This window comes from Ictidomys tridecemlineatus, chromosome 8, assembly GCF_052094955.1.
Source record: "Ictidomys tridecemlineatus isolate mIctTri1 chromosome 8, mIctTri1.hap1, whole genome shotgun sequence".
Lineage (NCBI taxonomy): Eukaryota > Metazoa > Chordata > Mammalia > Rodentia > Sciuridae > Ictidomys > Ictidomys tridecemlineatus.
The window spans coordinates 50,115,893-50,131,413 of NC_135484.1; the positions used below are offsets into that span (position 1 = coordinate 50,115,893).

Consider the following 15,521-nt stretch of genomic DNA (forward strand, 5'->3'; position numbering starts at 1 on the left):
CACCCCCACACACACTTTCTTCAGAAGCCACGCTGGAATTAGGATTTAATTCTGACAAATACTATGTGGGAGCTCTGAAACAGAAGCTTCCAAGATGAGAGAGCAGAATCAGCTCCTGGGAGAAGAGCTCCATTCACGCTGAGCCAAATCTGCTTGAGCAGTTATTTGTATACAAGTGCCATCTATGTTGATGGGAATTTGGAGTGAAGCTCTGAAAACGGCAGTTAGCCCGGTGAGCATAATCCTTTAAATCTCTGTGGTAATTCAGTTTCAGCAGTGGTTGGACCACCCAGGAGCTACTGGATGCATACAGCATTTCAAGGTCTGCCTACTTTCTCAAGAGTATTCTCTTTGAAACTTTAAGCTCTTCAGTTGGCACATGTCAAACTGATCACAAGACATGGGTCACTCCATAGTCTGGTGTCTAGAGATACAACAACAATTCAAAGGATAAATTACACATGAAAGGTGATTGGTTTGGATTGAACAAGAGTAGCATCTGATTTTATAGCATTCTGTGGTCCTAAAACTGGTCATCACATCAACCTTTAAACTTAACTTCTGGGAGCATTTTGTGTGATGGAATATTCTTTTGCCAGGAATATTTATGTTTATGAAATTAATGTGTTATGCCCACATGAACATATACAATGTTCCTTTATCGTATACTTAATCTAGTGCTCATTTGGATTATTTGTAGGAAAGTCGAGCCTCCAGAAAGGGGCAACTGGTTGAGAAGGAAAGCACAGATACCATTGACCATGCAACTCAGCTTGCAGAGCAGGCCCATGAGATGAGGGATAAAATCCAAGGTAAATATATTCTCTTCTAGTTCAACTTAATGGTAAAGAAACATACCCTTTATTAATAACAATAAAAATAATGGCTACTTTCTGTGATTACTCTGTGCCAGGAACTTAAGAGCAGTATAGATTTAAACTTACATAAGGTGTTCATTTCAAGTTTGTTTATCCAAGATTTCTGAGCACTTATCCCTATTTACTATCTGTTGATGTTCAAGTATAAATGTACGAAATCATTCCCTTTTCAGGCATTTCACAGAAGTGTAATGCCAGATTACCTTCCAGCAGAGGAAAGTACACACTATGTATCTCTAAAATGAAAGAGTTGAGTAGGAGTCACGCTTTTTTATTTCTGATATTTGCAGACAAGAGAAAATTGCCTTTTGCATGGTAGTAAACCAATTCAAAATGCCTTGAGTTGTTTCTGTGATACTGTTTCCCATAGACCAGGCAGAGAATTTGCTCAGATCCCCAACCCAGAAGAAGAGAAAGGAAGGGCCATGTGAGATTTCTTTACCTTAAAGCATTGTGATAGGTTAACACTTCCTATTGGAGGTTTCCTTCATAGCTTACCTAGAGCCACCCTCAATTTTCTAACAGACACAGATTGCATTTGTTCTATCATAGAGACTTTCCTTGAGTAGAATCTGCTAAGATCCTGTATATGTGTATTTTCACAATTTTTATTATACTATATATTTAGGGTTGGATGAAACAACAAGTACATCTCAGGGCCCAATAAAAGTAAAGAGACCCACAGTGGAAGATTCATATCTTTATGCTGAGGTATCAGGTGCAGGTTGCAGGTAAAAGGATATCATGTAAAGCCAAGATGAATCATTTGCTACATTTCTTTTGGTGCCTATAATACACAATAAAAACAAAGGCATGCACTTCAACTCCCCACTCCCACCCACATGAGCTCATGTTTTTGAATGTCCTGACAGAATATTCTCATCTCATAGCATTTTAAAGTTACTATTATTTGTTCAAAAAAAGTATGCTTGAACCTAGAAAATAAGATGACTTCAACCAATTAAGAAATAAATGCCCCTTTAGGCAGCAAATAAAGCCAGGACCTTAGTAAGCCATTCAGAGAAAATAATTCACCATTGCTATTGAAACCCAAATTTTGATTCTAAGGTGTTTCATTTGAAAAGAATCTGAACCTTCTTATTTGACCCTTAGGCATGATAAAGGATGAAAAATACAAAAGAAATGTAAATGGGACACAGCCACTTTTATCATTTTTAATCTCTTTAAAATAATGCATGAACGGTCTCCAAAGACCAAAGGCAAAAATGTTATTGTCTATATTTCATTTCTCTAATCCAAACCAGACATAACTAAAACAAAATAGGCCAAAATTGTGAACATAATATTTTCATCAAAATGCTAAAGGGCCCAGCATTGCAAGTGCTAGAAATGAATGTGAGGAAAGTCTGTATTTAGTTTTTTTTCAGAGCTTAGTATTTTAGACCTTACTTAAAAAGTGAATGTTTAATCCCTTCATAGTTTTTTTAACATATCTTGATTTCCGTCTAACTCTCTCAGTAGTATTTACAGCATTAAAAAACTGCACCCCTCAACTTATCTGCGTTCCTTCAGAATTCAGGGATGCCTTACAACACCCATAGTTTATCACTGTTCATTCTCTACACCTCTAAAATAGCTGCTGGTGACCTTCCAGCTATTATCCATATAAAATACAGCCCCTTATCCTGGTATGATTTGTGTGACACCAGTGTTTGTTTACCTATCCTATCTGATCAACCACATAGATCATAGTAAACCCTATAACACACAATTTCATTTTTGCCAGGAAGATGAAATGCTTCCTCCCAGAGCTGCCATATGACAAGGCAGCAATTGCATATCTTTCTTCTGATCATACATAGTTGGAATGAAGGAGTCAGAGAATTGTACCAGCTCTGCATGCAGCTCTGGGCACTATTGTTTAAACAAGTCACCTGGTCCCTCTGAGCCTCAGCTCTTTGGTTCTTAAATTTTCCACCCTGCTTACAGAAGTGGGGCAAAAAGATCCAGAGTCAAAATGGCCCAAAATGTCACTGCAGACAGCAAATACAAAAAAACTAATGAGCAAAAACTCACATCATACTATAACAAATCCATATTTTATATCTAGTCTGAAAGGCTCATTAAATGATTATCCAAATGGTCTCATTTTGGTTTAGAGTTTGTTAAATCCTTAGCTGAAGTGCAAAATACCTCCAGTACATCCCACATATGGCAGGAGATACCTCCAAACATCTGCTCCAAGCTAAATATTCTATAAAGGTTGATCAAAGACCCCAGATTTCTGGACTTCAAATATTAACATTCTCTAATTGCCGTGGAAACCAGATGAGAGGATGAAGGCCCCATGGGCATTGCAGCAGTGTGTCCCCATTCTGAAGATACCACATGGGAAGCAGAGCAGGGTGGTTTCCTTGGGTTTTACTTCTCCTTGGAACTTGTGATGAGCTGAAGCCCACAGTTCATGGCACAACACTGGCTGCTTCTATGAATGAGCCTCTTTCTGCTTCAGGATCAGCCCTGTGCCTGGCCACCATCCCTCACTCCTCCGCACTTTCAGTGGCATCTTCCCTCCCTGATGTCTGCTTCACCATGTTCTTCCTTTCAGAGATCAACAATAAGATGCTCTACTATGGGGAGGAGCAGGATCTGAACCCAGAGGAAGTCTCTGAGAAGCTGGTGCTGGCCCAGAAGATGCTTGAGGAGATTCGCCGCCGCCCATCGTTCCTCACCCATCGAGAGCTCGTGGATGAGGAGGCCGACGAGGCCCATGAATGTAGGTGTCTTTGTCTCCTGGCTGACCCAGCACATACCTGCTTCTGTCATGGGTCCAGGAGAGGACACACAGTAAATGTGTGCAATAATTGATTAAGCAACCAGTTTTTGATATTCAGAGCTATGTAGGATTTATCTGTGGCTTCAGGGAATCATTCAAGGCAGCTTGGCTAAATGACCAAGATTTTTAGGTCCAGGCCCCACTCTAAGTCCTTGAGAAACAGCTGAAGTTCCTCAATTAATCTACAGAATTGTTACTTTTATGAAGAAGTAAGGACTTAGCAGAAGGATGGCTCAGGGGCAGCAATTCCCAGAACGATAGTAAGAGAAATTTTACCCAAAAGACAAATGCTGCAAACCCAGCAACATTCATGTTCTGAGGGCCCTCAAAGGTATTTCATCACTTTTAACCTCCTTTAACTTTTAAGTAGAAATTTAACACTTCCTTTAATGATGAATGTGGACACCAAACCAGAGTAGTATTGTTGAACCTATGACTTGATCAATTACCAATTACTATCTACCAATCCACCTCAAACATATTCAATGGCACAAAAAGGGTTAAAAGTTAAGCACTAGTCATTTTCCTACAATTATTACTGCCAGCTTCTGCTAGAAATTATTGTGGATGCAATAGAAGAATAGTATTATTGGCATAAAAGCTTATTATGGTAACAAGTATGTAAAGTCTTAGCAGAAATGAGAACCAGAGAAGAATCCCAGGCCCCATTCTGAGTTAGGATGAGACACACAGTCAGAAAGCTAGAGCTCTAAAGTCACAGCCATATGTTCCCAAGCTCTTTGCCTATTTGGGAATTGAACAAGACTGTCCTGGGGGAATGACGCCAGTCACCTCTCCCACTTTGACTCTTTTTACTTCATGAATGCATTTTCAACCACTTTCTTTACTCATCCATGAACTTGCGTTTTTCTCCTCACAGTAATGAAAGAAAATGTAGACCTCAGCAATACAGACCAATATTCCCTGAAGAGAAATAGAATTGAGGCACATAGTCAACACATGTGCCCTTAAGCAAGAATAAAGGACACACACAAAGTTTAAGAATATCATATCATTGCCAATTAATCTTTATTCTATCCAAAATCATGGTTTGGGTTTGACTTAAGGAGCTAACTAAAAACAGTTTCCTGGAGAGATTACAGAAAATGAATAGTTATGAATATCATAACCTTTTACCTTAACATTGCCAAGATACTGTTGGTTACTTTAAATAGTAAAAACTATAGTATATCCAAGTCCCCATTATAGGATAAAATTATTACTAATGTGAGTAACAGTATGTGGAGCATAATGACATGGTTTCCACATAAAACAACCTCTATGGTAAAAATAATCAAAGTCTTTTTTTACTAACTGTTGTCCAGGGATTCCCAATTCCAAAAGAAAAAAAAGAAATAGAATTTGTACTACAAATGTAATATGTAAGGCTATTTTTGTGAACGTCCACTGCAATCTCAATCACTGAAGAAGCCACAGCCAGAAAATTTTGCAACTTTATTAAACTCTGGAAGAATGGGAGGAGACAGGAGAAGATCAGACTGAGTTTCTGTCTCCATTTCTTCCCAGTGCTGACCCAGGCTGAGAACTGGCAAAGACTGCATAATGACACTCGCTCTCTGTTTCCTGTTGTCCTGGAGCAGCTGGATGACTACAATGCTAAGTTATCAGACCTCCAGGAATCACTTGACCAGGCCCTTGACAATGTCAGGGATGCTGAAGACATGAACAGGGCCATGGCAGCCAAGCAGCGAGACCACAAGGTACAGTGGACAGTAAATGTAAATGTGTGTCAGGCATAGGCAACACGAAGTGACACCAAGAAGGGACAGGTGATGTAAATTTATTAAAACTTGATACATCTAAATATTCATATTTTTAAATATGGGCACATTTTTGCTACTATAAATTAGTAGTATAAGTGTGTGTACCTAAAATCAATGACGCTATGATTATTGCTTTGTTCTTGCTTTGCTAAGAATGTGGTTGTTCAGGTGGTTGTGTCCATGGGTGTGGATGTGTTGTTCTTGTGAGTGGGTAAGCAGTGCACTATTCTGATATATAAATTTTAACATTGAGAGCAATACTATGCGTGATTTTTGGAAAGGCACATTATACATGCTATGTTATTTTTGGAAAGACATGACAAGCAAATCTCAGAGCCTGGCTGGTCAGCAGCTGCAGAGATGGGGACACTAATTCAAGCCAAGGCCATGCAAATACAGAGGTGAGGAAAGTCCCAGCCACTGCCATAGGTTGCAGAGATGACCATCCCTTGGGATACCCACAATGAGAGGGCTGAGAACTGGTGGTCCCTGTCCACTCCAACACATACTTGCAACCACGACCATAGAAAAAGGTCATCTTCTAATAGGAAAGACACATGCAAATATGTTCACATTTGTGACTGTTAGCCTGAGAAATCAATGTGAACAAATAGAAAACAGCTATGAGCAAACTCATCAGTTCAGTAATATAATTTTACTGCTGATAAATCAACTTAAACTAAATTCTCTTCCCTGATATTCAGTCATCTCTGCCCCTTGGTAAGTTGTTACAAAATTTCCCTAATAAAAGTAAGTTATACTCACCACCATTGTGTTCTAATAGGAGTGAACTCTTATCCAATATTTTTTAGAATAATAATGGTCAGCATAGCATTTGTTAAGTGAATACATGATTATTTTGCACAATAAAAGTATTATGTATAACACAAAAAAAATTGTTTTAAGGCAGTCATTCACCTTTTCCTCTAAGTTTCTCTCTTTCCCCTTCCACATCCATGCAAGAACAGAATCCTCCCAATTTTATTATCTGAAAAAAAAAAAATGGGTTTTTTTGTTTTTGTTTTTGTTTTTGGTACTGGGGATTAAACCCAGGGGCACTTTACCTGAGTCATACTCCCAGTCCTTTTATTTATTTATTTATTTATTTTTAAATTTCAAGGCAGGGTCTCACTAAGTTGCTGAAGGCAAAAAGTTGCTGAGGCTTATCTCAAACTTGTGATTCTTCTGCCTTAGCTTCCCCAGTCGCTAGGATTACAGGCAAGTGCCACCACGACTGGTCTTATCTCTTCTCGGTTTTCTATCCCTCTACAGTTTCTCTGGCCTTCATCACTACTCAACCAAAAGTTTCATCCTCCCCTTGATTCTTCCTCCTTCCAAGCAATCTCCCTAACCTGCCAGAGTGGCCTGTCATAAACCACAGGTCTGAGATTGACTCTCATTTTCTCCTTGCCACAGTTAACAGTGCTTTCAATAATAAAGCTTTTGAATCATTTGGTGGATTATAAAATAAGTTGGATTATTGTAACTGTCATTTTAAAAAAGAACAAAAAAAGAAAAGAAAGTGAAATAGAATAGAAAATATCAAAGCACAACATACATAGTATGGTTTCACCACATTTTTGCTTATGTGTTGGCTTGTAACACACTTTTTAGTCTGCATCATGGCTAACAACATTTGAAAGACATTTTTCTACAGGACAGTCTATGATCTTTCATGCAGCATGCAAGACTCTTTTCGATCTGCCCCTCCCAGACTCTTCAGTCTCTTGCTGCTTCTGCCTCACCCATACTCATTCAGGCAGAAGCAAACTACTCATAATCCCTCTTTCCTGGAATGGAAATCTTTGTTGGGGGTAGGCAGGTTAGCAATTGAACCCAGGGCCTAGCAGAACAAGTGCTGTACCACTGATGTAGAACCCCAGGCATATTTATTTTCACTTTTTATTTTTGAGACAGGATCTCACTAACTTGCTCAAACTGGCCTTGAACTTGCTATTCTCTTGCCTCAGTTTCCCAAGTCACTCAGATTTCAGGTGTGCATGCACCACTACACCTAACTGGAGACCTCTTTTTCTTTTCTCTTCACCTGGGCAACCCACTCATTTTTTCATTATTCCCTCAGCATCACCTACTCCAGCAGGCCTATCCATAATCCAATCTCATAATGCCTTGTGTGTAGTTCTGTTTCTGAATAGTGATTGTCTGCAGATGGATCTCTGTCTTTCCCATTAAATTGGGGGAAGATACCGGGTAATATATGTTCTTCATCTCTGAATCCTAAAGCATCTATCATAATGCCTAGGACAAAGAACAGTAAATCAACATTTGTTGCTTTAATGAAAACATATAAGAATTTTCCATTTGTAAAACACTGTCACCTTGATAAATTGTGCCCAAATTTATTAGAAATCTATTTTCAGCTCTAAGTAATAAGTGATTCTGGAGAGATTTAAACCCATCTCTCTAACCTTTAGGAGAGTACCATCCTATTCCAAAGAAAGGATTCAGAGTATTTACATAAAACAAGAAAAACACTATAAACTCATGCAACAATTCCAGGGGTTCACTGATGAAGACCCCAAACCATGTTCAATACTAAGAGCCCTAAAGGAAGAAGTGGCCCTGCCAACCCAGGCCAGTCCCTATTGAACAAGAGTAAGCAATGGCCCATAGGAAATCCCAGACATACTATAACTGTCTCTTGGCCACAGGAAGTATGGTTTTATTAGAAGAAAAAAAGGATACCTATTATTACTAGTACTGGTAAACTATATGTGGTTCACACTTCAGATTGCAAAGTGCTTTGTCTTCTATATAGAATGCTAAAGAACACATGCAAGTATACTGTGTGTTAATTGTTCAGTCTTCTATGTATTTACTTTTAGGACTGGATTATGTTGTCAAAAGTCCTTTTTAACACAGAATAGTAATACACATGAACTGAGTCCCAAAATACATACATAACACAGAACAACTGATTTGCTAGTGGTTGGTAAATATCAGTGTGTGCATCTGGGCATGCTGGAATTTGTAATTGTAAAAAGCAATGAGTGGATAGTGTTACCCATATGAAAAGGCTTCAGTTCTAAAAGTAAATAGATGCCAAAATAGCTTTTAATTAAACTTTTCTTATGCACAATTAAAGGAAAAAAACTACGCATGTGGATACCAGGAATTTGGCATTTTCGTGATTCAAACAGATGGTAGTCCTCATTTTAGCTTTGCTAAACAAACTCTTCTACTGGTACAAATGAACAGCCTGAGCAGGATTTCAGGAAGAGAACAGCAATGCAAGGAGGCATTTCCATGCCCTTCTCAGTCTTGGTCCTCCTTCTTTGCAGTTGGCATTAGCCAATGCTCCATCCAATTTGCCCTCATCCCTTCTCCTCTTGTAACTTTACCCCAACCCACCACTTCAGTCTTTGAAAGCAATTTGTGGTCCATATCTGTACTCATAACTGAGCCCATAGCAAACTTACATGTTTGAGGAATAGCCACCTACATGGCTATGCCCTGCTATTACCCACTAAAAACTCTATTGACAATTTTTTTTTTTTGTATCAGGGATTAAACTCAGGGACACATAACCACTGAGTCACTTCACCAGCCCTTTTAATTTTTTTTTTCATTTTGAACCAGGATATTGCATCTTGCTAAGTTGCTCAGGGCCTCACTTAGTTGCTGAGGACAGCCTCAAACTTGTGATACTCCTGCCTCAACCTTCCCATTCACTGGGATCATATAAGTGCATCACCAGGCCTGGCTCTGGAACATTTTTTCTTCCACTTCCTCATTTCTAATTTTTCCATTCCTGTTGAGGCATCTTTTCTCCCATTCAAGTCCCCAGGCTCTAGGTCAGCTCCCCTCAATGATTCTATGATCAGTGATCACTCCAGCCCACTACACCTCACTTGTGGATCTTTTGAGTTGCCTCCTGCCTGCTGTCATCTTCAGGTTACTGCTAGATCACATTTCAAGGCATGTCTACAATTGTATGAAAGCTATGTGATAAAACTCCATCAATACCCTTCAATTGCTTCCTACCTAAGAATGGTAAATCATCCAGCCAGCCATGATCTGAGCCCACCTATGTTCCAGGAGTGTTTCTTGACTCCCTCCCAATGCTGCTGGAGATTGTATGGGTTTTCTTCTTGTTTCTTTTGCTAATGTTGTGTCCTTTGCTCACATCATTCCATTTGGAAGGATTCCAATGTGAAAGTTGTGCTGTGGGCTCAGTTATGAGTACAAGTATGGACCACAGATTGCTTTCAAGGACTGAAGTGGTGGGTTGGGGTAAAGTCACAGAGTGGGGGGATGAAGGCAAAAAGGGTGGAATTTTTGCTAATGCCAACTGCAAAGGCTAAAGAGGAAGGAGGGCCAAGACTGAATGGAAATGATCTAAACCTAGTCTTTAAAAGGCTCCCTCTGCAGAGTGCCTCACCTTCTTACTAGAGTCCAACAGTTCTCACACTGTTTCAGTGAAACTCTTTTTGAGAAATTAGTGAAAACTAGGCAACACACACACACACACACACACACACACACACACACCATCAAAAAGATGTTCACTTGTTTATCTGTATCAGTTCCTCCTAGGTTAAGCACTTGACCACCAGTAGGAGTCCCTCCCTCCTCTACATTGATACAACCTTAGGATGTACCTCTAGAATGATCACCAAGATTCATTGCACTTGGCATATAGCTTCTATGTTTGTGTCGTGTGTGTGTGTGTGTGTGTGTGTGTTTATGTTATGCATCTAGTCTAACCTTACTAGATTGTAAGCATCCAAAGGACATCCTCCTACTTTGCACAAATTACATCTTCCTGTCACTTAGCAGGATGTCTTGCATTTGTTACATCTGTTGATGAACAAATAAATGAAAAGGGCACGGAGCAATCAGATTACAGAAGTGATTTGTTTTAATTTCACATTGTACCATTAAACATGTGGTGTGAGTCAGAAAAGAATGACATCAAAGTGTCAGACTTTATACAAAACCAAAAACACCCATATGGATTCAACACTGATGTGTGCAAATAGTAACCACACAACAAATAATTACATTATTTATTTTGTCATTCTACTCTTAACACAAAAGAATGATAAAATTATTTATCAGACGAGTATAAGATGAGGATCAGATTTTGAAGTAGGTAAAATATTCTTTAAAAGGCACTGCTCAGGAATTCTCATAAACCAAAGCTCTACTTTACCAGGACTATTTCTAAATACTTTTAGATCAGGATTTTTTTTCTTTCCTTTTGCAAATATGAAATGATGTATGCTGGATAGCATTAGTTGTGTTATTTTCATAATTATTAGTCTTCAAAACTTTCTTTTGTTCGGGTTGACCATCTTTCTATGGGAAGAAAATCTTTATTAATTAAAAGCTAATTTTATTTCTGTTTAATGCTATATACAGTAAGTAGGAAAAGTCTTTAGCTTAAAGCATATCATTTTCCAACTACTACATATAAGCTCACCATGCAGTGTTGGTAGTGCACTGCTTTGAAGTTCAGCTCTGATTTCAGTATTAGGAGTGTTCTCTTATAAACACTCCTTACAGAAGGTGTCGCAGCTCAGAACCAATAAAAGGAAAACAGCCCTGTGAAAGCTAATTAATGTCAATTTTTTTCTCCTCCCTTCCTTTACACACACATACTTTACACTATTGATTTAATGAGAACCATATAATGACCTCTCCTTACAGAGGTAATAACTGGCCCCAGACAATCACACTGAATTAAGCGTGATGGATATTGAGGGGACATTGTTTTTAATGTCCTTTCATTAAGAGGAAGTTCAAATACGATTCTTTTCTGTTTCTGTACCTCCATTTACCCCTGCAGCAATGTATCTGGAGAAGATGGACCCCATTCTTTCTTTTCATTAAATTGAAAAAGACTGTAGGGAGTAAGAAAGGACACTAAGACAAACTTAGAAAGTTTTAAAGTATTTCCTTCTATGTCTAGCTCTATAATCACTTCTATGATAGCCTAGGGTATACCATCACATATATTTCAAATCTAATTTAAATTACTACTTCTAAAGTAACTTCAACTCACATTTTCCTCAAATTGTAAAATGAATCTTTTACTTTTCCATCTTAAAGATTATTTTATGTTGCTTTCAGACTCTGAATTCATTTAAAGCTCCATATTTCTTCAGAATCACAACCTGCCTGCCTCTAGAACCCAAACGTGAAGGTAGAAATTAGACATTTATCAGAAAATGTATTAGCAATTTCCCTTCTCAAAAAATGTAAGCATCAAATACAAAGAACTCAGAGAGGCATGAAGATCACAATTTTAAGCTTTGCTAATAGGGTTATTTTATTTTTTTTAGAGGATTTTAGGATCATATTATATATACTTTGTTTCTGTCCAAATGGCCTAGTTCTACTATTTCTACCAGGCCCAAAGTTGGCACATTATATGTTTTTTTAAATAAAATCATTTTCCAGTTATATAAGCAAATATAGAGCCTATGATCCATTCTGTACCTATCATCCCACTTTATATAATGGAGAAAAGAGTCAAATGTCAACTCTTTGGAGATGATGATGTTATAAGTGATAATTATAACCAATCATAATTACAACTAATAACTTAAATATCCCAAAGTGCATACTTTGTTATCCCCCTTATAAATGAGACAAATTAGCATCAGATAAGTAACATATTCCCCAAAGATGCACAGCAATTACGTTATGGGGTTAGTACATAAACCCAGTTAACATTAACTACTCTCCAGGATGCTTTCTCTAAAGACACATTCTCTACCTCTCTTCTTTCTTTTTCCTTACTCCAGAGACAATATGAGAGAGTGAGAGAACAGATGGAAGTGGTGAACACTTCTCTGGGCGCATCTGCAGATTCTCTGATGACACCTCGTCTGACTCTTGTGGAACTTGACGATATAATAAAGGTAAGAACATGAGCAATATGTTCAGAGTTATTGTTAATTAATTAATTTATTTATTTGTTCTAATTTGCTATACATGACAGCAGAATGCATTTCAATTCATAGTACAAAAAAAATGGGGCACAATTTTTCATGTCTCTGGTTATACACAAAATAGAGTCACACCATTCGTATCTTCATACATGTACTTAAGGTAATGATGCCCATCTCATTCCAAAGTCTTTCCTGCCCCCGTGCCTGCTCCCTTCTCTTTCCCTCCTCTTTGCCCTAACCAAAGTTCCTCCATTCCTCCCATGATCCCCTCCACCCCCACCATTAAGGATCAGCATTCACCTATCAGAGAAAACAATTGGCCTTTGGATTTTGGGGATTGGCTTACTTCACTTAGCATGATATTCTACAACTCCATCCATTTAACTGCAAATGCCATGATTTTATTCTCTTTTAATGTTGATTAATATTCCATTGTGTATATACATAAAACACAATTTCTTATTCATTCATCTATTGAAGGGCACCTAGGTTGATTCCACAGTTTAGCAATTGTGAATTGTGCTGCTATAAACATTGATGTAGCTGCATCACTGTGGTGTGTGCTGTTTTTAAGTCCTTTGGGTATAAACCAAGGAGTGGGATAGCTGAGTCAAATGGCAATTCCATTCCAAGTTTTCCAAGGAATCTCCATACTGCTTTCCATATTGGTTGCACTGATTTGCAGTTCCACCGACAATGTATGAGAGTGCCTTTTCCCCACATTCTCACCAAAACTTATTGTTTGTATTCTTAATAGCTGCCATTCTAACTGGACTGAGATGAAATCTTAGAGTAGCTTTTTTTTTTTTTTGTAATACCTTTATTTTATTTATTTATTTTTATGTGGTGCTGAGGATTGAACCCAGCACCTTGCACATTCTAGGCGAGTGCTCTACTGCTGAGCCACAACCCCAGCTCCTAGAGTAATTTTGATTTGCATTCTCCAATTGTTAGAGATGTTGAACATTTTTTCATATATTTATTGAGTAATTGTATATCTTCTTCTGTGAAGTGTCTGTTCAGTTCCTTGGCCCATTAATTGATTATTTTGGTGTTAAGTTTTTTGAGTTCTTTATATATCCTGGAGATTAGTGCTCTATCTGATGTGTATTGGTAAAAATTTGCTTCCATTCTGTAGGCTCTCTGTTCACCTAACTTATTGTTTCTTTTGCTGAGAAGAAGCTTTTCTGTTTGAATCCGTGTCACTATTGATTCTTAATTTTATTTTTTATGCTTTAAGAGTCTTATTAAGGAAGTAGGGGCCTAATCTGACATGATGAAGATTTGGGCCTACTTTTCTTCTATTAGGCGCAGGAGTTCCACTGGGTTGTTTTTGTAGCAGGTTGCAACAGGGACTCAGAATCACAAAAGAATAACCAAATTATATTCAAATCTATCAAGTTAGCAGGCATTATAAAAATAAGATCAGGTGATAATGTTTTCAAGTTTCTTAAGCTATACTGTTACTACTGGCTAGAGATGTCTACTTTAAATTTAAATTACTTAAGATTAAGTAAAATTAGAAATTTGATTCTTCAGTTGATTTAGCCACATTTCAAGTCCTAAGTAGTGGCTAGTATATTTGATAGCACAGATATCATTGCAGAGAGGCTATTAAAGTGCTGATCTAGATTCATTCTATTCACTCTTTACTCAAAAAGTTGTACATTAATAAAGCTAGCAATAAAAGCCACACTCTCTAAAAGTAGAAATTTTCCAATAAAATACTGCAAAACAAACTATCATGAAATTACTCTAGTTCCTTATTATTGTCATTGAAAGGATATCAGATTAAAATCATCTGATCTAGTTTCATTCTTTTGACTATTTAAGCACCAAGTTCCCTCTCTTCTTCTCTGTCCCAACTCCCCTCACTATCCTTGGTGACATCAAAATCCCTATGTATGAACCCACCAACTCTGACCTCCAGTTCCTTGAGCTTCTTTCCAACAAGCTTTTCCTCCAGTCTACATCTGCTATTCCTCCTGTGACCACACCTAGATCTTGTTATCAATTCCTCCTCCCAAATCTCAGGTTCAAGCCCCTATCTCCCTAAATACCATATCTTATCTCACTTACCCTGGAATACTCAAGCCAATAAGTCTTTGACAATAAAACCACCTCACCTCATATACCTTACCCCTTTCATCTCCTTGAGCAGCTAAAATTACAATATAGTAATTCTTTAAAAATGCCTTTAACTTACATATCCACCTGCCCCCATGGTGCTGAATTCACCTGAGAATGCTAACCCTATATCTCCAATAATACCAAGTATCCCCAGCCTCATGGCTGCACCAGATGAATGTAGCTAGTAGGAGACCCCCTCCCCTTCTATCAGTTCTGGATGGTTACTTTGCTTCATGCTTCACTGCAAAAATTAGAAACAAACAGAAGAGAACTACCCTCATCTCTCCTCCCTAACTTTGCCAGTCCCTCTGTTTGTATCCACACTTCTACCTCCCACTTACAAATGAGTATCCCTTTTTTCCATGCATTCCCTCTACCTGTGCTGGGAATCCCATTCCTCCTTGCATTGAAGACAGGGTTGCAGAGCTTCACTCCTGAAATCATCCTTCTATATCATCCAAATCTTACTCTACTGAATCATTACTCACACAACCTTGTTCTAGAATCTCCTGTCCTTTAAAAAACAACAATGAGCAGCTTTTGAAAAAATATATTTTTAAAAACGTTTACATACCCTCTAACCTCTGCCCAGCTTCATAGCCCAATCTCTCAAGAGTCATTCAATTTGTTGTTTCCACCTCTCAGACCCCCACTCAGCCCACTCCAGATGGTACCCCAACCCCTGAGAACATTCTGTACACCCTTTGCATGGCAAATATTTTAGGCTGTGCTGATCAAATACAGCTGGTGACCCTTATCCTTTTGGAGTTTTTTGTTTGTTTGTTTTATTTTGATTTTTTAAAACCCTTCAAAAATGTAAAATATATTCTTAGCTTGAGACTGTAAAAACAGACTGTGAGCTATCCTTTGTACTAGGCCATGTTGATCCCTGGTCTGGACAATGAATGGCTCAGTAATCAGTCTTGAGCCCCCTTTTCTACCTGTACTCTCTCCCTGCTTGACTTCATTGAATCCCATGACTTTAAAGTATAATTGTACACTATAATGATTC

General features: G+C 38.1%; 1 protein-coding gene across 3 annotated transcripts in view; it reads left to right on the plus strand.

Annotated features, from left to right (window-relative positions):
* Lama4 (laminin subunit alpha 4) overlaps positions 1–15,521 on the plus strand; it is a 134,898-nt gene that overhangs the window by 70,166 nt on the left and 49,211 nt on the right. For 2 of the 3 annotated variants that reach the window (XM_021734629.3, XM_078019440.1), the window contains exons 9-12: positions 701–812; positions 3,448–3,615; positions 5,203–5,396; positions 12,233–12,349. In XM_021734629.3, coding sequence (XP_021590304.1) covers positions 701–812; positions 3,448–3,615; positions 5,203–5,396; positions 12,233–12,349 — 591 coding nt within the window. Of the gene's footprint in view, positions 1–71; positions 233–700; positions 813–3,447; positions 3,616–5,202; positions 5,397–12,232; positions 12,350–15,521 lie in introns of those variants that run through there. The other variant, XM_078019441.1, reaches the window with a different exon arrangement.